This window comes from Macaca nemestrina, chromosome 14 (genome assembly GCF_043159975.1).
Source record: "Macaca nemestrina isolate mMacNem1 chromosome 14, mMacNem.hap1, whole genome shotgun sequence".
NCBI classification, from domain to species: Eukaryota; Metazoa; Chordata; class Mammalia; order Primates; family Cercopithecidae; genus Macaca; species Macaca nemestrina.
Genome location: NC_092138.1, coordinates 76,186,790 through 76,211,932, shown reverse-complemented (window position 1 = coordinate 76,211,932; position 25,143 = coordinate 76,186,790). Strand labels below are relative to the sequence as shown.

Below are 25,143 nucleotides of genomic sequence, written 5' to 3'. Positions count from 1 at the left end.
ATTATTATAAAGGAAAAAACCAGAAACTTCATAGTGGTAAAGATATGAAGTTTCAGATAGCACTTTAATCAGGTGAACAATGTGAATATCAACAGTAATGGGACAAATCAAAATTATGCAGTGCCCAGTGAGATGTAATGAGAGCACAGCACCACTTCTATACCTTCTAAAGAAGTATAACCTAAATCTAACATGAGGAACCCCCAGACAAACCCCAAATGAGGGACACTGCACAAAACATCTGGCTTGTAACCTTCAGAAGTATTAGTCATGAAAGTAATAAAAGAACTGAGAAACTGTCCCAGACTGAAGAAGATTAAGGAGACAGGAAAATTAAGACAACGTGTGATTTTGAATCAAATCCTTTTATTACAAAGGTTATTACTGGGACAACTGACAAAACTTGAATAGGGATTAAATGGTAAAAATGTACATGTTAATTTCCTAGCTTTCATATCAAGACATGTAGAGAATGTTCCTCTGTTTTAAAAAATACTAAATTTTTTGAAATTGTGGGACATCTGGTCAACATCTTACTCGCAAGTGGTTCAGAAAAAAAAAAAAAGCTATTGGTACTGTACTTGCAGCTTTTATGTATTTAAAAGTGCTTTTTAAAAATTATTTTAAAAAAAGACAGGAGGCTGCTTTATGAGATCTATTAGATTAATTCATTGCTCGTTTTACACCAAAGCATTACATTTAAGACTGTTTGGCGCCATCAAGTGTTCAAATACATGTATGTTCACTTTAATTTGAAAACTGACCCTACTGGAGCTTTTCTTTGTGCCAGGTACAGTAGATACTGGGCCAACACAGGTAAATAAAAGAACACTCCTGTTACCAAGCAGTTCATAAAATTTGGTAAGAGGACGAGACAGATATTCATAATTCACTGTGATAATTGCTATAATAGACATGACAACCACAGCAAACTCCCTTAGGACAGGAAGAGCGGTCAAGTTTAAGCACAAAACTCCATCTCTTCTACTTCCTGTTATTACGTGGTAGGCATATGTCAGGCAGCACTTTTCTACTACAGTAGGCCCACCCATGCATGTGGTTTTTCAGCTTTTTATTCATGAGGCTGGCTGCATAAATGTCACAGCTCCACAATGACTTAAGGAAATAGGGCTAGGAAGGCCCACTTGGGTTTAGGTGCCACTCGGCTTTAGGTGCCAGTACACTAGAATAGAGAAACCTCAGATTTGTGGGTCTTGTGCACTTGACAGTAACGTACTTCATTTTTATAGCCCTCATGGATACAGTTTTCTTGGCAGGGAACCCCAGAAAATAAAGGGCAAGTGAAAGAATTCGGGTACCAAAACGCCACTGTAAATTTGCCTGTTTTCACTGTATCTCTGTGTTTCATGTCATCTCTTAGAGCTGAACTTTCATGCCTCTCAAAATCATTTTTATATCCCCAGGGCCAGAAGCCAGGGGAACACAATAAATGTGTATTGAATTGAAAGCTGCAGCAAGAGAACAAAGTTTTAAAAGCACTTGGTCTTTGTGTAGCACTTATCTTCAAAAACCTTCATAAATGCAAAAAAAAAAAAATCATATTCAATGCCAACTCTGAAACAAACTGTATTTTCGTGAAGTCTTTTCTAAATCTACATAGTCCATCTTCTATAGTGGCTTTATCCTACTTGGACTGAGAATACACCACTTTTTACAAAGTTAATGCGCTATCTTAACTCAAGGCAGAAGCCAGTGCTAAATCTATTAAATTTATTCAAATAATAAATAAATATCAACCTATTGACTTAGAAAATAGTTTCTTAAGGTTAATTTTTAATCTACTTTTTAAAAAACTGAAAGAAAACAATCTAGAAGAAAAGAGACATATCAAAAAAGGATGTTTACTTTTCTATTTTCCATAAGCCCCTTCCTCTTCCCACCTTCAAATATTAAAAATAATCCCAACATTTTAATTAATTTAAAAGTACACATTTGGTTGTCTCTAACCTGAAAGAATGCTCGAGCTTCTTTATATCTACACTCAATAAACCTAGAGTGTGGTACTTCTTCTACAAAGTGCATTGGATCCTTTGGAATGAGAACTTCGAGTCCATCAACAGTAACTTGCTGTAACTCTGGCCTGAAAACAAAAGTTAAGATTTATTAATGAGGGGTCAGGGAAAAGGGGAGGGAGACCATTAGGACAAATACCTAATGCATGAGGAGCTTAAAACCTAGATAAGAGGTTGACAGGTGCAGCAAACTACCATGGCACATGTATACCTATGTAACAAACCTGCACGTTCAGTACATGTATCCTACTACTTAAAGTAAAATTTTAAAAAATAATAATAATAAATAATTTTAAAAAGATTTATTAAAAGGATTTAACCCAGAATACTGGTAGCCTCTTACAAATATCAAACATTAGCAAAATACCTAAACATCAAGCATAGTTTCATCAATTACTTCAGATATCAATTAGCAATTTTAATATGACCTTGAAAAATCTGACCTCAAACAGTTGAGTTTTAATTATTTTGGTTAACGTATTTATATATTAATATAGTTGTACTTGTTCATATACACTGTCATTTTAAGCAGAAACAAAAATTTTGTGACATAATTTTTAATTATCAGTTTACTTTTAGAGAAGTAAATGTTTTTAACACTTAAGTCACACAAGTTAATTACAATGGCCTGAGAATCTCATTAATGGGTAAAATGCTAATCTGCAAATCTATCTTATGTATTTTGGATGCCATGCTCTAAAAATATTATTTGAGAGTTTTCCATTCCTATTCATATAAAACTGTACAATGTAGAGATAGCTTTTATCTATTGTTACACATTTATATTTAATAAGTAACTGACAATTTTGAACTTTACTGAGTTATTAAACTTTGAAATAAATTCGCAAAACTTAAAAAAACTAAAAGATAATGTCTCCCTAAAGAAGGTTATTCGAAATACAGAATAAGAAAAAAACATGCAAAAAAGTGGTAAGAGAACAGTGAGTACTAAAATTTTTTATTAAAATAAGAGAAGTCAATAATAAAAACAAAGTATTTTTCTCCATCTCTACTCATTTTTTTTTTTTGATCATTTAATTTTGAAAATATGGCTTGGTTCAGAAAAGTTTTGACTTTCAATACACAAAAAATATAGAAGACTTCAGTTTTGAATACCTTTTTCAGTCATTCTCAAATATGTGACTTTAAGTACTAACAAGAAGGCAATCTCACATGATTCCAGATAGAAAGAGAGAGAGAAAACATATATATAATATTTTTTTTAAAGAAGGCAAGAATAAACATACCCTTACACTTCTCAAGTGTAACAGATAAGAATTATCTCACTGGAAGTTGCTAAGAAGGAGTTTTTAATGTGAAAATCCTTACAAATATTTACTGCTACCTTTACATCAGATTCTGCTATTCAAAGTAGACTGTAACATCATTATTGCTGATTTCAAAAGGAGAATAAAAGGGACAATTCTAGGTTAGAAACCTCATACTCCAAGTATAACTTCAAGAATGTTTTTAGTCCTGTAATTGTTAACATTACAAACTAAACCTAATCAAATTTTACATGAGTTCCTTCAAATAACTGTTTCTCACAAGAAACATTTTTATTATTGCAATAGCCAAAGATAAATTATTGCACATGGTTTTAAAAAATATACAGGAAAGTGCATAACATAAAGGCACAAAATAATGAATTTTAAAGTAAACACCAAAGTCTCCACCACAGAAATAAAATTCTTCCGGCTTCCCTGTAGTTCTCTGTGTCCTCTATCTAGTCTTTTTTGGTACCTCTTGCTTAGCCTTCTTAATACTTTTACTGTAAGGGTGTACATCTATGAACACAATTTAGCAGGTGTTTGAATTTTTTATAAAAGTAATAATAGAATTTAGATTCTTTTGTGCCTTGTGTCATTCAGCATTGCAGGATTCATCCACGATGTGCATAGACCTCTAGTTTATTTTTCCCTGCTGTGTAATACTTCATTATATGAATATATATATATCAAAAATTACCTATCCCTTTATAGTTGTTGTTTTTTGTTTCTTTTTTTTTTGAGACAGAGTCTTGCTCTGTTGCCCAGGCTAAAGTGCGGTATCACAATCTTGGCTCACTGCAACCTCCGCCTCCGGGGCTCAAGCAATTCTCCTGCCTCAGCCTCCCCAGTAGCTGGGATTACAGGCACCTGCCATAATGCACGGATAATTTTTGTATTTTTTGTAGAGATGAGGTTTCACTATGTTGGCCAGGCTGGTCTGGAACTCCTGACCTCAGGTAATCCGCCCGCCTCAGCCTCTAAAAGTGCTGGGATTATGTGCATGAGTCACAGGGCCCAGCCAATCCTTTTATTGTTGAAGGACATTTGGGTTGCTTCTAATTTGGAGGCATTAAGAACAATGTTACTATAAACACTTATATAAATTATATATTAGATTTCAATACTCAAATGTAAAAACACTGCAAGAATTATGACTGAACAACACTCATTTCACATTTCACCTTTTGACTCTGAACTTACCTGTCAAAAGCTCCTGGATAACGACCAAACTGTAACTTTCGGAAGGGAACAAATTTCCTGTCAATGTGTTCTTTAAGTCTCAAGTGGCCGTGCCAGAGGTAGTTGCCACTCCTCTCATGGAAGACTACCAAGTGGATCGCATGAGCGGCCAGTTTGCAGATATAGTGCAGGGGGATTTCCGTTCCAGAAAGTGAGTCTATCCCGTCTAGCCGGGGATCTTTACTCTCGATCTTTAGGCACTGAAATCCCATATTCTCAGCTATCCGAAACCAGCCTTCCTAGAACCAAAGAAGCATCAAACATCAAGAAACAACATTTAAACACGGAATATTTAAAGCCAAATACTAGTAGCAAAACAAAAGTGATTCTTACATTGAACTTGAGCCATATTTTTGTGCTAATCTGCTCTGTAAGAATATTTTTAAATGAAGGTGATGGGCAGAAGGTAGTGGTGGGAGAAAAAAGGAAAGTAGCAAAAATACTTTTATTATGTTAGCATAACAAAAAGTATGTAGCAGGAAAGATATAGCCAAAGACTCTTTATGGGTTGGGCTCTGTGCCTCGCCCCTGTAATCCCAGCGCTTTGGGAGGCTGAGGCAGGCGGATCACTTGAGCTCAGGAGTTTGAGACCAGCCTGGGCAACATGGTGAAACTCTGTCTCTACAAAAAATACCAAAAAAAAATTAGCTGGGGTGTGGTGGCATGCACCTGTAGTCCCAGCTACTTGAGGGCCTGAGCCAGGAGGATCGCTTGAACCTGAGAGGTCAAGGCTGCAGTGAGCCAAGATCGTGCCACTGCACTCAAGCCTGGGTGACAGAGTGAGACCCTGTCTCAAAAAAAAAAACACTCTCTTTATGAAAATTAATACAAATCCCTTCCTTGGAATGAGAATGCTCATATCAGTGTTTTCTGGTTAGTTTCTATAAAGTAAATGTTGATTTAAGGACAGCACTTAAAATTAAACTTGTAATCCTTAATTCAACTTTTAATAATCTTTATCTTCAAAAGTACCTCAAAAAAGTAGTTCTTTCATCTCAGAGTTTACATCCCAGCATCTTAAAATACTACCATAATAGAACACCATCATAATGCAAATTATTAGAAAGTAAACAAACATACTGTAAGACAAGGTTCATTTTCCAACATCATTTGTTTCATTATCAACTGTAATATTCCCTTTTTCCCTTTTCTTTCTTGGTACACCTAAGAAGTAGAAAGCACTGACTGAGGGTGAGGGTAGCCAATTCAGAGAAAGACACTACTGAATAGAATAAAAGAAAGGCATTATCAGCTGACAAATTCAGGAAATATTTAAAAGGCAGCCAGAACTTGAGAGGAATGTGACCTTGGGTTATAGGAGGAAAGACTGACAGACAAAATAGGCAGAATTATGATATGGTTTGCTTTCTTATAACTATCAACAAGATAAGTAAAGAACAAAATAGTTGATCTGATCAATTGGTGTAAAGGCCTAGGTCAAGGTTGTGCTGTAAAAGTCCACTTCCAGTTGCCCTGGCAGAGGTCTGCTCACTTTATGGTAATGGCATTAACACAGAAAACTCACATGCAAATGGAGCCTTTCATTATTAGATCTAACAATCTGATTAGTTCCACATTGGGGGAAGTTTTGGGGGGGACTATCCAAGGACTCTTGAATCTCTTGAATAGCAGGATGCACATGTACAAAAGGATAAACTTTTGGGAGGCTGAGGTGGGTGGATCATTTGAGGTCAGGAGTTCAAGACCAGCCTGGCCAATATGGTGAAAACCTGTCTCTACTAAAAAAAAAAAAAAAAAAAATTAGCTGGGTGTGGTGGCATGCACCTGTAATCCCAGCTACTCGGGAGGCTGAGGCAGGAGAATCACTTGAGCCTGGGAGACGGAGGTTGCAGTGAGCAGAGATTACACCACTGCCCTCCAGCCTGGGTGACACAGCAAGATTCCGTCTCAAACAAACAAAGAATAAACTTGAACCCATGTGCTGATTCTGGGTACGGCTGAGCTTTTGCTTCTTCCTCTGACTAAGGTAGTATCAGTTTTGCCAATGGTGGCATATTCCCCTTCTTCTAAAATAGCGATTCTCAAGGCAAGTGGGACTGCACCTAACAGACATTTTAGAAATTTGTGGGGATATTTTTGGTTTATCATGATAATAAACTGGCATTTAGAGTCCTAGGCCAAGAACACTAGACATCCTACAATCCAAAATATGAAAATCTATCCTGTGTACTATGTAATTTCAAATATCCTGTCAGATAATCACGTAGTAAAAAATTTGTTTATAATTGTCTGAGCCTTTATTTCTCAGGAATACAATAGTCACGTCAACGGAGAAACAATTTTACTTTTTTGTTGTTGGAAACTTGTGCACTAATTTGGAAAATCATATTGCCAACAATATCATTCATAATATGAGTTTATATTTGTAGCTAACACATTCTGTGATCCTACTTCTAAATACAAGCATCGGAATTACTTTATTACGTCTTCTAGTATAGTCATTCTGGAACATCTGCACACTGAAATACATACCATTTCCTTTTATTTCTAGGTTATATTATAGTTAACGCATTATATTGATTTGGGGAATTATGTATATAGGAGGGTTGTAATTTCTATGAACTTCATTTGGGGAAAATAAAGGGACATTATAAAATATTCTTTGTAAAAATAAGCCTTGTAGGCTTTTTCTATGAGATACCAAACAGTTCAACAGAAATGACCTAAAAATACTGATATTGAGAAGATGTCCCCCGGCAAAAAAGCAGAATCTTTCCTCTCATCTTCCTGTTGTGAACATGGATGTGATATCTGGAGCTATGACAGCTATCCTGTGATAATGAGGTAAATGAATAAAGAATTTCAGAGACACAAGTCCTGACATCAGTGGCTAGCTAAACTAATATCAATAGCCACTAACCTTTTAACTTCTCATTATATAAGAAAAAGAAATCCCCTGTTTGCCTTAGTGATTAGTTGTATTGTTATTTATAGCTGAAAATATTCCTGATACAATTTATAAAGTGTTTTAGGAAATTTTTTAATGTTTTGCATTTTAAACCAGCCTAAACCCATACTATTTTGTAAAAAGAGAGACATTCCATTATCTGAAAGCAAATCACTTACCTCATTCTTCCATAAGTGATACTGCAGTGCAAATGCAGTAAAGTCTCTTGGAACACAGAAGAATGTGCATTGTGAAATGGAGCCTTGAGAAGTATTTTTGACTTGTTCAAAGTTCTTATTAATCAATTCCAATATCAAAGGATCAATAAGAAACACTGGTACATTTTGGTTGGATGTTAGCATAATAAATTTTTTAACTGCACGCTGTTTGAGAGAAAAAGAATTTTCGTATTTCCAGTAAGCCAACACAACAGCCTATTTTATAACATTTTAATGCATTAATTGCATAAGAATGCAGAGTATTTACCCAATAGATACTATGCTTATCATTGTGCTAAAAAATACAAATGATTAAATAGCACATATGGTCTCTGCTCTCAATAAGCAGTCTTCTAAGAAAGATGAACATTTTCAATATAAGGTGAAATATGCTATAATAAAAACATATACAACATATTATAAAAGTACAGACCAGTAAGCTACAAATTTGCCGTACATCAAAAGGAGAAGAAATTTCACAGAGGAAGTGGTATCTGACATGAAAATGTGGGGCTTACAAAATTATTCTCTTAATGTTAGCTAAATCTTTTCAAGCAAAATTGAGATAACTATCTGTCAGCTTTTAAAAATCAGTCTTGTTAATCTTTCAAAAACAAAAATCAGTTGTTTGTACCATTTTTCTTCATGTGTGTAATGCTGCTTAATAATCTTTCAAAAGACTCAGACCAAAATACACTGCCTGTTTGATGACTGCCATGTATGCTTTTCTAATATCGCAATATTTCAAAATATAACTCTGCTGGGTAGTAACTAGGGTCCCCTACTGAAAAAAACAAAAATTCAACAGTAGAATGAAAACAGACTAAATCACACTTAGGAGTAAGTAATACCTAAGAGCAGCAAGGATAAACAGAGTATCTGGCATACACTATTGCTTAAAAGCCTACTTCAGTGAAAGCAAGACTTAAAGGAATGTTTGCCTATCAAAAAGGTGCTTCATGAAATTAAGAATAAATTCTTATTCAGAAAATTTGAAGAAACTCATAAAAATATATACAAGATAAATAAATAAAGTATCAATTTTAAGGATAAAGCATGAGATAAAGCTAAGAATCAGTGTCATTATTTGTTTTTAGTGTACAGTATTATGCAAATACCAAGAATACAATAATCTCTGCCTTATAGGGGTTTATTACCTCAGTGTGAGAAACAGCTAAGTAAAAAGTTAGGATAAACAATGTTACACCAAAAAATTCAAGTTAGATGACAGAAATTTCTTTAAAAATACAATTTAACAAAACTATCACAAGATGAAACAAAATCTGAATTGCCCTATACCTATTAAGGAAACTAAATTTGTTAGGAAAAAAAAAAAAAAACAGCCCTCAAAACAGCAAGGAAAAACTTCAGACTTAAGACAGTTCACTGGTGAATTCTATCATTTTTAAGGAAGAATACCAATTCTACAAAAACTTTCTCAGAAAATGGAGCAGGAGAAAATACTTCCTATCTGATTTTAAGAGGCCAGTACAATACTTAATAGCAAAACTTCTCTCGCCTGTAATCCCAGCTTTGGGAGGTCAAGGCAGGTGGATTACCTGAGGTCAGGAGTTCAAGACCAGGCTGGCCAACATGGTGAAACACTGTCTCTACTAAAAATACAAAAATTACCCTGGCGTGGTGGCGTGCACCTGTAGTCCCAGCAACTTGGGAGGCTAAGGCAAGAGAATCACTTGAACCCGGGAGGTGGAGGTTGCAGTGAGCCGAGATCACACCACCACACTCCAGCCTGGGCAACAGAGAGAAACTTCATCTCAAAAAAAAAAAAAAAAGCAAAACCCGACAAAGACATTACAAAAACAAAGTATAGTCCACCATCCCTCAAGAACATAGATGAAAAATACTTAATAAAATATTAGAAAATCAATTCTAGTAACTAAAAAAAGATAAAAAAGGAAAGTAAATATCATGACCAAATAGTATTTATCCTAGGAATGAAAGGTTACTTTAGCATATGAAAATCAATCAATAAAATGTGACAAATCAACAGAAAAAAGGGAAAAACTATGATAATTTCAATATAGAAAAAAGCATTTGACAACATTCAATATCTATTCATGACTTAAAACTTTCAGCAAACCAGGAATAAAATACATCCTCAACTTGATGAAAGGCATGAACAGAAAATCTATTACTGAGTCGTGTGGGAGTTCTTCACATATCTCTGATACCCTTCCTTTGTGAGATAAATGTTTTACAAATATTTTCTACTCTGTGGCATGCTTATTCATTTTTCTTAATGGTGTTTTTTGATGAGGAGAAGTTTAAAATTTTAATAGTCCAATTTAGCTATTTTTTGTGTGTATGTGTCTTTTAGGGTTATTGCTTTCTGTGCTTTACACTAGGATAAAAAACAAGAAAGAAATGATTTTGGAAGAAAGATGAGATAACAGAACTACTACATAAAAGGTACTTTAATGTTTGTTTAATGGATCTCAGCTTGGTGTTAAATACAAATATGATGAACACACATAGCTTTATTACCATTATTAATAGAAATACAGATTAGGTCAGGGTCAAGGAGAGATTCTATAACTCACCTTCTAAACACATCCTCCAAGTTGTTATCAATACAATCATTAATGCTCCCTGGAAACGTGTTCAATTGATTCTAAATCCAATTAATTCTAAATCAATATTATCATCTGACGTTCAGTAATTCATTTTGTTTATAAGAATGAAAAACATCTTGTTGAAAAGAGATTATACTGAGACCACAATAGCCTATTCATCTGCCTGTGTATTAAAATTTTATTAAAACCTAAAAAGGCTTGGCAGGACTTGCTCTTAGTAAAAGACTAGTTCCTAATTATTATCATTTTCTTTTCTAAGTGCTCCCAAGTCATCTGTTTAATAACTCAATAAACATTGAGCCCTAGAATTTTACCAGGGCTCAATATCACACTATTGATGAGATTTCACCTTTTATTCCTTCTAATAGTTTAGAAGTATATTAGTACTTCTGCTTTCCTGTGATTTTGCAAATATAGTGATTCACTGACCACATTTACAATTTTTTTTAGTCCCCTCAATGTAAAAGAGTATAAAGAGAACTCACTGAATGTAAGCTGCTCTTCAACTTTTTGCTTGAGTACCATGGAAGTAAAGACTTTGAAAAAAATCCATTATTTTCTCCCACCTCAAGGATCATTTCTTGAATGAAAAGGATAGAGTCACGCTACTTTTTTCTATTATTTTAAGCTTTAAATTTTTCACAAATTCCATTTAAAAATGTATCAGTGAACTTGTACCTTCTCCAACTGCTTTATTTACTAAAAGGTTTGGGAATGTTGTCAGAACGTTGTTGGTTAATACTGATAAAGGAAAACCTTTTATCCAACTGAAGCTACTACAACTTTAAATTTTTTTCTGAAATTGCTTTTCAGTGTACAGATGAAGACTCCTAATAAATGGCAAACCTGAAAAATGTATGTTTCTCTAAGTATCATCACATCTTATAATGTTAAAATGTATGATAGATCACCACTATTGCCTTTGGCTGTTAAATACTGAATTTTAAATCTCAGCAAATTGCTTCAACCACAGGATGATAAATCTGGTCCAAGTATTACATGTATGTGTTTTCTAAGGGTGGCATGGATGTAGAGAAGAGTTACAGAGAAGCATACAAAATACTTCTTTTTAATTTAATCTAAAATCTTTATAACTGTGACTGGGTAGTATAAATTCCAAGTATATCATGCTTACCTTTATCCTCAGAATATCCTAAATTCACAGAGCAAAACAATTGCTATTTTTTAATAAATTGAAAGTTTACATTGATACTTATAGACTAGAGAGCTGGGAAGCCTGATAAGAGGATATCCCCAACTTTACTTTTAAACAGTAGTTCAAAATCTACTTGGTGTTAGCAATGACCTAAAATGACCACTGCTTGGCGATCTGAAAATCCACTCTAATTTAAAGAGTTCCACATCTCTGGTTATAGAGAAGCCAAAGATTGAAGTGTATCAAGAAATATCTGGTCATTCCCATAATGTATACTAACAGAATAAATGTTGTGTTTTATTAGTAACCCAGCAATGTTTTTCTTTCTAAATTTAGTTTTAAAACATAGGAAAATATATTTTATCAGTGCATAGGTTCTGAAATTTGTAAAACAAAACAAGGATATATTGTGTATATTGCTGGTTTCCTCTCATCTTATAAAGGAACTATGTTGAATAGATTTTTATTCCTGATCATTACTTGTCCCTTATTCAAATATTCATCTGAATATTTGATTCATATATTCATTCATTTAGAGAAACACCATAGCTCAGTGAATGAGGGTTTTAGAGGCAGACAGAATCTGGTCTTACCAAATTATTAGTCAACTAACCTTAATCTCTCTAAGTGAATTGAGAGTAACAATATTTACTCACTTCTTAAAGTTTCTATAAGGACTAAATAAGACATTGCATAAAGCACTCAGTAAAGGGCCTGTTCCTTACCTGCCACTACCAACTGGTACCACACAAGGTAGCTATTATTACTACCATCATTCAACAAATACTTACGGAGTAAATGAATGAACTAAACGAACATTATAATTGAGAAATTTCTTGTTTATTCTACATACCCACTGTGTGCTATCAAATCCAATTCGGCTTCCTTTGGATTTTGACAAACCAGCTCCATTCTAGGAAGATAACAAAAGAACTTTTGAGTAAATTCAAAGCTCAGCATATAACATTACATTTTGGTTAGGCATGAGATTCAAAATACAATTAGCTTATAATCATTAAAAAGCATTATCCAATATCTATTTTTCACATAGTCATGAGCTAAGAATTCTACATTTTTATGATATGAAAATCCAAGATGGAAAACATTGATAGATTTGTAGTAAGTTAATTAAGTTATTAAATAATAAGGTAGACATGGTCAACATCTCTGAATCAATTAATTTCCATCAATGAATGGCAAACTCTTTGGAATTAGGGTTTGTCTGTTAAGGTCTATGGCTATATCTGCAATCTCAACATATCTCCAAATATAAAATTAGTGTTTGTAGACTTTGGCAAAGTGATAAAGTATAATGTTTATTGAGGAGCTCGTGTGTTTGACACTTCCATATATGGATTATGTATACTCATTGACCCCTCACAACAATCCTGCAAGGTAAACATTATTGTTTTGCAGATAGCACCAGTACGCACACTTTACCTAACATACATCATAATTTTGAATGTTGAAGTTTTTATAAAAGATATTTCAGGTCTAGAGCATCAGATGAAAGAAAATTATTATGAGTTTCCATCTGATAGCCCCAAAATACTTTAGAGTAACAGGAGAAAGAATGTCTGATGTTCTAGAGACAACAGGAAGAATGTTTCAAGCTTAAAGAAGATCCAAATAAGTTTCTTATGCCTTGAGTGCATACTTTATCTATAAGCTATAGATGGGAGGATGCTGAAGAACAATTAGAGTAGCCTCACCCTAAAAATGAAATGGGCTCTAAGTTCCTAAACCTCATTTCCCCATTAAACCTCACATTCAAGGGTAGGGACCAAGTCCAATCCATCTTTGTATCACCAGTAGTACCTAGGATAGTGCTTGATGATTTGTATAGCTTAGTAAAGGTTTGTTAATTGGAAGGAGAGAGGAAGGGATGGAGAAATGAATATACTAAGTAATTAAGACAGAGCCAGAACTGGTCTCTCCTCACAAGCTCTGCAACTTAACCAATAACATTTTAATACTAAGGGATGTTTGAGAAAAAAACAACCATAATCTTCAAACCTGAAAAAAAACTGCAAACATTGTAATATGGCTACTTGCTCACCTTAGTCCTACATTAGTTGATTAGACTATATTTCTGAGCTGTTTAATTTGTTGAGTTTGGGATAAGCAAATTTCTAGTGAACGAGCATGTTATTTTTATAATAGCTTTATTGAGATATAATTCACATACCATAAAATCTGCCTTTCTAAAGTGATTTTTAGTATGTTTAGAGTTGTGCAACTATTACCACTGTCTAATTCCAGAATATTTTAATCACTCCAAAAAGAAACTATGTTCCTATTAACAGCCACTCCCCTTTCTCCACTCAGTCCCAATCATAACGCTAATTATCTTCTCTGTGGATTTGCCCATTATGGACACTACATAAAAATGGAATCATATATGTGGCCTTTTACATCTGGTTTTTCACTGAGCATGATGTTTTCAAAGTTCATTCATTCATGCTTTGGCATAAATCAGTACTTTATTTCCTTTTATGGCTAACATTCCATTGTATATTCATTCATTCATTGATGAACATTTAGGTTATTTCCAGCTTTTTTGGTGGCTACTATGAAAAATGCAATCAGAAATATTCATGTTTCATAATCATTCTCTTGTACACACTGACAACTTACCTCCATCTGACTTCATTTTACTTGCTCAGCAAAAGCCCAACTTTCTACTTCTTCTGCACCTGCAATTGTGCAGCTAAAGTGGCTGCTGACTGATTATCACTTTATTACTATTATTATTACTATTATTATTGAAACAGGGGTCTCTGTTGCCCAGGCTGTTGCAGTGGCGTGATCACAGTTCACTGCAGCCTCAACGTCCCAGACAAGTGATCCTCCTACCTCAGTCTTCCTAGCAGCTGAAACTATAGAGGCATGCACTACCACACCCAGCTAATTTTTGTATTTTTCATAAAGACAGGTTCTCACCTTATTGCATTGGCTGGTCTCAAGCAATCCACTTGTTTCTGCCTCCCAAAGTGCTGGGATTCCAGGTGTGAGACACCATGCCTGGCTGATGTCGCTTTAAATTCATGACTACTAATCTCAAGTGGGGCTTTAATTCAGCTCAGAAATCATACTACATCCCCCTTGTGTATTAACTGTCTCATTCTCTTAGATGACTTTTCTCCCTCTTTTCTCTAACACCTCCCTATCCTATCTTTCAACTTATGGCATTGCTTTCTATTTCACTGAGAAAAAAGAAATTTGAAAATAATTTTCAAAAGCCCCTCACCACATCTTCCCACCCACTGCACAAGAATTGAATCCATATAATACGACTTCCCTTCTGTCATAACAGATGAATTGTCTATGTTCCTATCTAAAGCCAGCCTCTCCACTTATGCACTAAATCCCATCCTCCCTTGACTGGACAAAGACATTGCTCCAGCAATTTTTCTTTCTCTGATGGATCATTCCCATCAGTATACAAACATGATTTATTCCATCTTAAAACACTAATAATTAAAACAAAACACAAAAACTTCTCAACTCCTCTCTTCCCAAAGAACAACTTTCTGTTCCCCATTACAGCAAAACTCCTAATGGTTTGTCTCTTCTCATTGCCGCCAATTCCTCTCCTCCCATGAACACACTTCATTTTAAATTCACTCTGCTGAGCATCATGAAGATCACCAATGACCTGCACACTGCTAAATCCAATAGTCAATTATCAGTACTTATCTTATTTGATATACCAAGAATTGTTGATAACCCCTACCTACTGAAACACTTCTACTGAAACACTTCAGTCACTTAGCTCTCTGTATCACCATATTTCTGTTTTTTCTCTATTTCTCTCTGGCTACTTCTTTAGTCTAACTTGCTGGTTCTTCTCACTTCCCTGATGCAGAGGGTCCTAAAGCTCAGATGTTGAGACTTCCTCTCTTCCCCTTTAAAAATCTATATTCATTTCCTTGGTATCTCATCTAGTTGTATGGCTTTAAATACCATCTATATGCTTACAACACTCAATTTGTACACCCAACCCATTCCACCCAGACTTATATAGCCAATTGTCTATTCACCTTCTTCATTTAAAGGTCAAATAGGCACCTGATACGCTTTGGATCTGTGCCCCACCAAATCTCAGATTGAACTGTAATCCCCAGTGTTGCAGGTAGTACCTGGTGGGAGGTGACTGTATCATGTAAACAGTTTCTCATGATTGGTTTAGTACAATCCCTTTGGTGCTGTTCTTGTGATAATGAGTGAGTGATTTATCCCAAGATCTAGCTGTTTAAAAACTGTAGCACCTCCTCCCTCTCTCTCTTCTTCCTGCTCCAGCCATATGAAGTGCTGGTTCCGCCTTCACCTTCTGCCATGATTCTAAGTTTCCTGAGGCCTCCACAGAAGCCAAGCCAATGGCAGTATCATGCTTCCTGTACAGCCTGTAGAGCCATGAGCCAATTAAACTTTTCTTTATAAATTACCCAGCCTCAGGTATTTCTTTATAGCAATGCAAGAACAGATTAACCACAGAAAATTGGTACCAGGAGAGCAGTATTGCTGTAAGGTATCTGTAAATGTGGAAGTAACTTTGGAACAGTGTAATAGACAGAGGGAAAGTTTGGAGGGCTCAGAAGAAGACAGGAAGATGAGGGAAAAATTGAAACTTCCTAGAGACTTGCTGAATGGTTGCGATCAAAATGCTTATGGGATATGGACAATGAAGTCCAGGCTGAGGAGGTCTCAGATGGAAATCAGGAACTTATTGGGAGGTGAAGCAAAAGTCACTTTTGTTATACCTTAGCAAAGAACCTGGCTGCATCATGCCCTGGCCCTAGAGATCTGTGAAACTCTGAACTCGAGAGTGACAGTTTAGGGTACGTGGAAGAAGAAATTTCTTTTTTTTTTTTTTTTTGAGACAGAATTTCACTCTTGTTGCCCACGCTGGAGTGCAGTGGCATGACCTCGGCTCACTGCAACCTCCACCTTCCGGTTTCAAGCAATTCTCCTGCCTCAGCCTCCTGAGTAGCTAGGATTACAGGCATCCACCACCACGTCCAGCTAATTTTTGTATTTTTAGTAGAGACAGGGTTTCACCATGTTGGCCAGGCTGGTCTCAAACTCCTGACCTTGTGATCTGCCCACCTTGGCCTCCAAAAGTGCTGGGATTATAGGCATGAGCTACCATGCCCAACCCAGAAGAAGAAATTTCTAAGCAGCAAAGAGTTCAAGATCTGACCTGGCTGCTTCTAACAACCTATGCTTATATGACATAAAATTGGAACTTATTAATAGGGAAGCAGGGCATACATGTTTGGAAAATTTGCAGCCTGGTCATGTGACAGAAAAGAAAAGTCCATTTTCAGGGGAGGAATTTAAGCAGGCTGCAGAAATTTGCATTAGCCAAGACAATGGGGAAAAGGCCTTGAAGGAATTTCAAAGACCTTTGAGGTAGCCCCTCCCATCACAGGCCTGGAGACCTAGGAGGGAAGAATAGTTTGGTGGGCCAGGCCCAGCACCTGCCACCCTGAGTAGCCTCAGGACACTGCTCTCTGCATTCCAGGTGCTCTAGCTCTAGCCTTGGCTCAAAGCAGCATAGGTACAGATCAGGCTGCTGCTTCAGAGGGCTCAAGTTGTAGAGCTGCCCAAGGCCTTGGGAGCCCACCCCCGTGTACCCTGGACATGAGACATGGAGTCAAAGAGATTATTTTGGGGTTTTAAGACTTAATGAGTAACCTGCTGGGTTTTGGACTTGCATGGGGCCTGTAGCCCCTTTCTTTTGGCCAATTTCTCCCTTTAGGAACAGGAGTATTTGCCCAATGACTGCACCCCCATTGAGTCTTGGGGGTAACTAACTTGTTTTTGATTTTACAGGTTCATAGGTGGAAGGGACTTGTGTCGTTTCAGATGAGACTTTGAACTTCTGAGTTAATGCTGGAATAAGTTAAGACTTTGAAGGACTGTTGGGAAGGCATGATTATATTTTGCAATGTGAGAGGATCATGAGATTTGAGGGGCCAGGGGCAGAACAATATGGTTTAGATCTGTGTCCCCACCAAATCTCACGTCAAATTATAATCCCCAGTGTTGGAAATGGGGCCTAGTGGGAGGTAATTGGATTGTGGGGACAGTTTCTCATGAATGGTTTAGCACCATCCTCTTGGTGCTATTCTTGTGATAGGCAGTGAGTGAGTTCCCCTAAGATCTGGCTGTTTAAAAGTGTGTAGCATCTCCCCACTTTCTCTTTTCCTCCTGTTCTGGCCATGTAAGGTACAGGCTCCCACTTCACGTGCTGCCATGATTGTAAGTTTCCTGAGGCCTCCCCAGAAGTTGAGCAGATGCTAGCATCATGCTTCCTGTACAACCTGCAGAACGATGAGCCAATTAAACCTCTTTTCTTTATAAATTACCCTGCCTCAGGTATTTCTTTATAGCAATGCAAGAACAGATGAATACAGCACCTTAAACTTAACATGTACAAAAAAACTCCTGATTTTCACCATTCCTCAAACTTGCTCTTTCCAGTCTTACCCATCTCAGTAAACAGCAATTTTGCCATTCCAATTACTTAGGACAAAAATACTAGAGTTATCCCTGATTCACTTCTGTCACTCTAATACCCTACATCTAACCCATCAACAAATCCTGAAAACTCTAACTTTCCATTTCTCACCAACTCTACCATCAACTCTCTTGTCCAAATCATTATCATCTCTTATGTAAATTACTAGAATAGCCTTCTAACTGGTCTCTCTGTGTATTAATCTGTTTTCACACTGCTGATAAAGACATACCTGAGACTGGGCAATTGATAAAAGAAGTTTAATGAACTCACAGTTTCAAGTGGCTGGGGAGGCCTCACAATCATGGCAGAAGGTGAAAGCTACGTCTTACATGGCAGCAGACAAGAGAGAATCAGAATCATGCAAAAGGGGAAATCATCAGATCTCCCCTTATAAAATCATCAGCTCTCATGAGACTTATTTGTTACCACAAGAACAGTATGGGGGAAACCACCTCCATGATTCAATTATCTCCCACCAGGTCCCCCCGCCAGCACATGGGAATTACGGGAGCTACAATTAAAGATGAGATTTGGGTGGGGACACACCCAATCTATTCTCATCAGAGTGGCCAGACTACTTGTTTTAAAACAATAGTCAGATCATGTCGCATAGCTCAAAACCTTCCTATGTTTCCCAGTCTCACTCAGGATAAAAGTCAAAGTCCTTATAATGGCTTACAAGACCCTAAGTAATAGGAAACTCTAACCTTACCTACTATTCTCCCCATCACTCATTTGTCTACAGCCACATTGATCTCTATGCTGTTCTCAAAACTGATAAGACATATTCCTGCCTCAGGGCTTTTGTACTTCCTTTGTTTTCTACTTAGTATGCTTCTACTCTAGATATCAAAATACTCATTCTCTTTGAACAGGTTGTGTCTTCTATTTGTAATGACCTTTCCATCTTTTTCACTTGAGGAACTCCTCATCCTACAAGACCAACTCAAATTATTATTTCATCCAGGAAATATTCAGTAATCGCTTTCCCAAGTATGTTATTCAGTAGTCTCTCTTTCCTGTAAACCTTGTACTTACCTCAGCTTGAAGGGACAAGGTTAAGGACATTGGAGGGTCCAGTTTTAGAGGGCCCGAAGATTATATTATTTTGTTAGTACTCCCCCACTTTTTTTTTGTTTTGAGACGGAGTCTCACTCTGTCACCCAGGCTGGAGTGTAGTGGCGTGATTTCAGCTCACTGCAACCTCCTCCTCCCGGGTTCAAGCGATTCTCCTGCCTCAGCTTCCTGAATAGCTGGGATTACAGGCAGGCACACGTCACCACACCCATCTAATTTTTGTATTTTTGGTAGAGACAGGGTTTTGCCATGTTAGCCAGGCTGGTCTCAAACTCCCGATCTCAGGTGATCCACCCACCTCGGCCTCCAAAAGTGCTGGGATTACAGGCATGAGCCACCGTGTCCAGCCATTGGCCCTTCTTAAGAAAGAATGTAAAAATATCTTTTGCAAATAAAATAGCTTTAAAATAAAATAAGTAGCTTTAAACTCCAAGGTAGCAAATACTAGAGTATTCTTTCCTGAAAAGCCTGAAAGCTTTGCAGTCCTTCTTACCATATTGCTGCAGGCATTTACTGCTACTAAATTTGGGTTGGAATCAAAGATAAAATCCATTTTTCATCCACATCTCTAACACATAATCTTAAGGGTCTCTGAAAATCACCTTTAAGTTCAAGGATGACTTAGAATCTTGGTTTTTATGTTGATGACGCTAACCTATAATTTCACACTGATCAAGACTATGATTCTGTACTCTTTGGCTACCAAATCAAACATTTAATTGAACTAGAAATAATTTTTACATGAATTTATTTATCTAAGCATATCCCACAAAACACTGCTCATTGAACAACAGAGGAATACAATTTAGATATAATCAGTAAACAAAGTTAACAATAGTTCAGGTTCTCTTCCTATGTCAGAAGAAAACCATTAGAAAACTGAGGATGCATCTATACTTCACTAAAGTTTGAGTTCAAAAATGCTGCGTATAAGTGAGATTTAGTTTAACAAAAACCCAAAAGCTTAAAATTTTTCCAAAATGACATTGAAAAAAATTTAAAAGTTGGTATCTTTAGCATCTAATTAGTCTAACTATCCTTACTATTTTTATTTCATGTATGTACATATTTGTTTATTTTTTGAGACAGGGTCTCCCTCTCTTGCCCAAGCTCACTGTAAACTCAAACTCCTGGGCTCAAAGGGATTCTCCCACCTCAGTCTCCCAAGTAGCTAGGACTACAGGCATGTGCCACCAAACCCAGCTAATTTTCTTAGTTTTAGCAGAGATGAGATCTCACTATGTTGTCCAGGCTGGTCTTGAATTCATGGGCTCAAGCGATCCTCTCGCCTCAGCTTCCCAAAGTGCTAGGATTACAGGCAGGCACCTGGTCTCCTTACTATTTTTAAATAAAGCATTTTTTTTTTCCTACTGGCATAGAGAAACTGCTTGTATTCCTTACAGATAGTATCCTGTTTTCACACTAAAACACACAGGAAGCATCTATACTCTCATCAGCATCTGTCCCAAATTAAATTATAAATATTGGGCAGGAAGAAACCACCTCATTCATTGTTTCTATTGCCTTGGCAAAATATTCTACAAATTGTGACTTTTAAATAACAGTTTCTGAATTCATGAGTAAATTTTAAAATTCCATTTTAAAGGATACAATTACTGGGCTACAAATGATTTAAAATAATTTCCATATATTAAAAAAAAATTTTTTTAAGACACGGGATCCCTGTGTCACCCAGGCTGGAGTGCAGTGGCGCAAAGACAGCTCACTGAAGCCTCAACCTCCCAGGCTCAAGTGATCCTCTCACCTCAGCCTCTTGAATAGCTGGGACTAAAGGCACACGCCACCATGCTGGGCTAATTTCTGTATTTTTTGTAGAAATGGGGTTTCGCCATGGTGCCCAGGCTGGTTTCAAACTCTCGGGCTCAAGCAATCTGCACACCTCAGTGTCCCCAAATTCTGGGATTACAGGTGTGAGCCAGTGCCCCCACTCCATATATTTCAATAAAATAAAAATAATCTGTGATATTTTAGAACTTACATGTTATAGTGTCTACCTATTATCAAAAGTAAACATAAAAAACAAGAATCTAGTGTGAATAACGAACTTTACAAAATTAATGGTATATAAAGGTTACCTGAACTTTAGTTACATACTACTTCTGTTCAAAGATTATATTTTCTTTAATGAATAAGGCATTATTACTAAGGCAGTTTGTATGGTATGGACACAATACAACAAATACTATTTTCATTATAAAATTTTTAAAAATAATAATAACAGCCAATTTTTACTGTTTTCTTTCTGTATAACATGCATTGTTCCAAATAGTTTATGTATATCAATTCATTTAAGCTTCACAAGTCTACGAGGTGATCCTGTTATTGCCCCTCATTTTGTAGATAAGGAAACAAAGGCATTTAGAAGTCAAGTAATTAACTCAAGATCCCACAGCTAATAAGCAGTATAGATGAAGTTTAATCTCAAACTGATGTTCATGCTCTCAACAACTATGTTACATTGCCACCAAGGGAAAAGTGTCGAGACAGCAGTTCTTTATTAGAATTCAATATATAATTAAGATGGGATTTTTAATCAATGAGTAATTCAATAAGGGATATTGGGACAATTGGTTAATCATTGGGGAAAATGTAAGTTAGATGTCTTATTCATACCTCCTACTAAAATAAATTCAATTTAGTGAAAAAATTTAAACATTACATAGACAAAATACAGTTAAATATTCCCATAATCTTGGGCTAGTTATAACATAAAAACAGATGCCTTAAGGAAAAAAGATCTTGATATCTGTCTACTTATACATTAAGTACTAATTTATTGAGGGAGTATATCATGAATATAAAGTTAAAAGGCAAATTACAAGTCAGGAATAATATTTGAAACATATATGATGAAGGTTTAATAACCTTCAAACTATAAAGAACAGCTACAGAAAAAGACAACATCATCAGGAACATATGTGAAAGACACAAATAAGAAGAAGTAAGAATAAAACTAAAAAGAACCAATATACATATGGAAAGATGTTTAACCCCACTAGTAATCAAAGAAATGACCTCTAATGGAGTTGAATAGCTTTCAGTTTCTGAATATTACGAACACTAAAAATTAATGAAGAATAAGGTTTTGGGGTAGACTCCTCAGGTTCACATTCCATCTCCTACACTTAATAACTATGTGATATTGGGAAAATTAGTAAATCTCTCCAAACCTCAGTGTTTTTGCTGGAAAAATGGGAAGAACAAGATCTACTCAACTTGTTGTTTTAAGAGTTAAATGTAGGTAAAGTGCTTTGCATAGGGCCTACTCAATCAAGCACATCAAAAAATGTTAGCTGCTATGGCAGACACTATAGGTAAGCTGACCTGACACCAATTCCCAAACCCCTTCTCTTTTGCAGTCTCTATTATAGAGGCTGGAAAAGCTAAATAACAAGAGTAAAACCTTACTACCCCAGATTCTCTTATATTTGGGAATCTGCTGGCCACTGTCACAAAAGTAGAAGCCTGCTAGATCACACTATTACTTCTTCCAGCCTTGATTGTAGCACAGGAAATACCAAGAGAATTTTAGAGGCTCTAGACTTACAGATATGGACAGATAATTCCTCTATTTGTTTAAGCTACTATTAGCCAGCCCTCTCTAACTGAAACAGATGCCATTATTATTGTTATTCCTATTTATGAAAACATATGAGAAATCAGGCATACTGCTTATCCTTATGAAGGATAACTTTGTAATACATAACAAAAATCTAAAATGTGCATATTAGATCTAGAATTTCTACTCTAGGGCTTTATCCTAAGAAAATAATCAGGAAAGGGTTGAAGATGTCACGGAAAGACATTCATTGGATAAACAGCCAAGATCATAGGTAGATTCAGTATAGTCACTTATTTTTAAAATTATATAGCCTGGAAAAAATGGAGCTAGGGACATTAGAGGTCAGTTCTACACATCAGATATTGGGTGGTTTGGGTAGGTAAATTATTTAACATCTCTCTTAACAGTTTTGGTTTTCCAGGCTAGCTGCAGTGGCCCATACCTGTAATCCCAGCACTCTGGGAGCCTGAAGTGACAGAACTGCCTAAGGCCAGGAGTTCAAGAACAGCCTGGGCAACACAGTGAGACCCCATCTCTACAAAAAAAAAATTTTTTTTTAATTAGTCAGGCGTGATGGCATGTGCCTGTAGTCCTCCTAACTACTCAGGAGGTTGAGGCAGGAGTACTGCTTGAGCCCCAGAGTTCAAGGTTACAGTGAGCTATGATTATGCCACTGTACTTCAGCCTGGGTGACAGAGCGAGATCCCCTCTTAAAAAAAGAAAGTTTCAGTTTTCTCATCTGTCAAAATTAGGTCTAATAACCCCATGTAACAATGCTGCATAATAAACTTCCCCCAGTCTTATGGCTTATAAGCATCTATTTCCTCCCTCACAAATCTGTGAGTCAGAGGGGCAGCTATGCTTTGGTCTGCTCCATACATTTTTCTCTTCTCCTATAGGTCAGGGGAGCATAAAAACTAAGTCAAATCACAACAGCCTATTTGAAGCTTCTGCATGTGTCAACATTCTACTGTTCAAGCCCAACATAAAAAAGGCAGGGAAGTATACTCCCCTCTAGCTGAGGAGGGGCGCAAAGTGATTAATTCTGATGAATAGTTCTAACAAATGAGGATAAAAACATAAAAAATATATATATTTTTCTTCCTCACGATTGTTTTTAAGATTACATTGAGCATGGAAAGCGTCTAGTACAATTCTCAATAATGGTAGCAATTATTATAATACACCCCAGAGAGAGTGTCTGGCAACTTTTCACAATGTAACAACACCGTCACAATTTCGGAATTCCTTATCTGATATATTCTACGGAATCTTCAGAAGCTATTGATTTCCACATCATTGTCTCTACTTTATTCCTATACATACAGATAAAGGTAAGTCATACCATTATACTTCTCCAGTAGGTACTAAATTAAAATATATGCTGTACTAAAATAAACTAATTTTGACATTTTATCAAAATTATTTATCATTGAGTTCATTTAAATGAAGGATAATCTGTTTAACAAAATAATAATTTTAATAGATTAAACATCATTGAAACTTAGCAACTCTGTCTTTAGTGTGCTAAAGTATATTTAACTGAATTTTTAATTGTTTGCTGCACCTCACAAAGATGCAAGAATCTGAATAACCATGATTAATATTATGTATTGCAAAGAAAAGTGTGATCAGAAAATATACAATGATAAGAAAGGAGGAATGATAAGAAAAGAGGAATAAAATTACCCTTGTTGATAAATAGTACTTGTAGTAGTACAACTGAAACAGCAGAAATGCAGAACTTGTCAGCGTTAAAAGGGCCAAAACCACGTTCTTATTGATTCTACTCATTAGTCTGTGGTGCTCACTTGGTTGTCTTCTGAAAGTATCTCAGTCGTTTTCATCTTTTTGGATTTGGAAAGGAAGATAATTTTGTTTTCTGTGAACAAAAAAGACATTTTTAAAGAGACAAAAATCTCTTTAATTTTTTACCTGTAATAACCAAAAATAGAACCAAGAAAAAACTAAATTTCCACAGGCATTCTTTGATCTGGTCATTTTCTATGCTAAAGAAATAACCAAATATGAGATCAATGATGAAAAAACAAAAATGTTTCTCATCGCTTTTTTTTATAACAGCAAATAACTGAAAACATAAATAGGATATTTATAAAAACTGAGCAACAAAGTTTGAGAGGTGCTTTTTTCCTCCAGTTTCTGATTAAGAAAAACTGGTATGAGACCTCAGAATTTGCATTTCTGACAAGTTCCCAAATGATGCTGATGCTGCTGACAATGCTGAGAACCACTTCCAAAGGAGAAACTGAGAACATTTTTCATCAAGGAACACAGCCTATAAGACAGCTCTTTGTTGCTTTTCGAGTTTGTGTGTGATCTTAGATGCGGATGTGGTCAGTTTTTATTAACACTCCATGTATGTTTTCAGTTTTTCAACTGTAAACAATGCCACAATAAACATTTTGTTCTTTCATCTTAGGTCTCATCTCTGATTATTCCTTTAGGATAAGAAATTTAATACAGTACTAATTCTTCCTACCTTGTCACCAGTTTGATTTTGGTTAAATACATTTA

The 25,143-nt window shown here is 36.0% G+C and overlaps 1 protein-coding gene across 5 annotated transcripts in view; it reads right to left on the bottom strand.

Moving 5' to 3' along the window:
- The window catches only part of LOC105481025 (fukutin), a 65,815-nt gene that overhangs the window by 30,152 nt on the left and 10,520 nt on the right, over positions 1 to 25,143 (bottom strand). For 2 of the 5 annotated variants that reach the window (XM_071078109.1, XM_071078108.1), the window contains exons 2-7: positions 24,298 to 24,490; positions 12,273 to 12,332; positions 7,631 to 7,834; positions 5,624 to 5,707; positions 4,505 to 4,782; positions 1,969 to 2,101 (exon numbers count right to left, since the gene is read on the bottom strand). In XM_071078109.1, the coding sequence (XP_070934210.1) occupies positions 1,969 to 2,101; positions 4,505 to 4,782; positions 5,624 to 5,707; positions 7,631 to 7,834; positions 12,273 to 12,332; positions 24,298 to 24,402 (864 nt within the window). In that variant the 5' untranslated portion in view covers positions 24,403 to 24,490. Of the gene's footprint in view, positions 1 to 1,968; positions 2,102 to 4,504; positions 4,783 to 5,623; positions 5,708 to 7,630; positions 7,835 to 10,748; positions 10,857 to 12,272; positions 12,333 to 23,050; positions 23,154 to 24,297; positions 24,491 to 25,143 lie in introns of those variants that run through there. The other 3 variants (XM_071078110.1, XM_011740278.2, XM_024792616.2) reach the window with 3 other exon arrangements.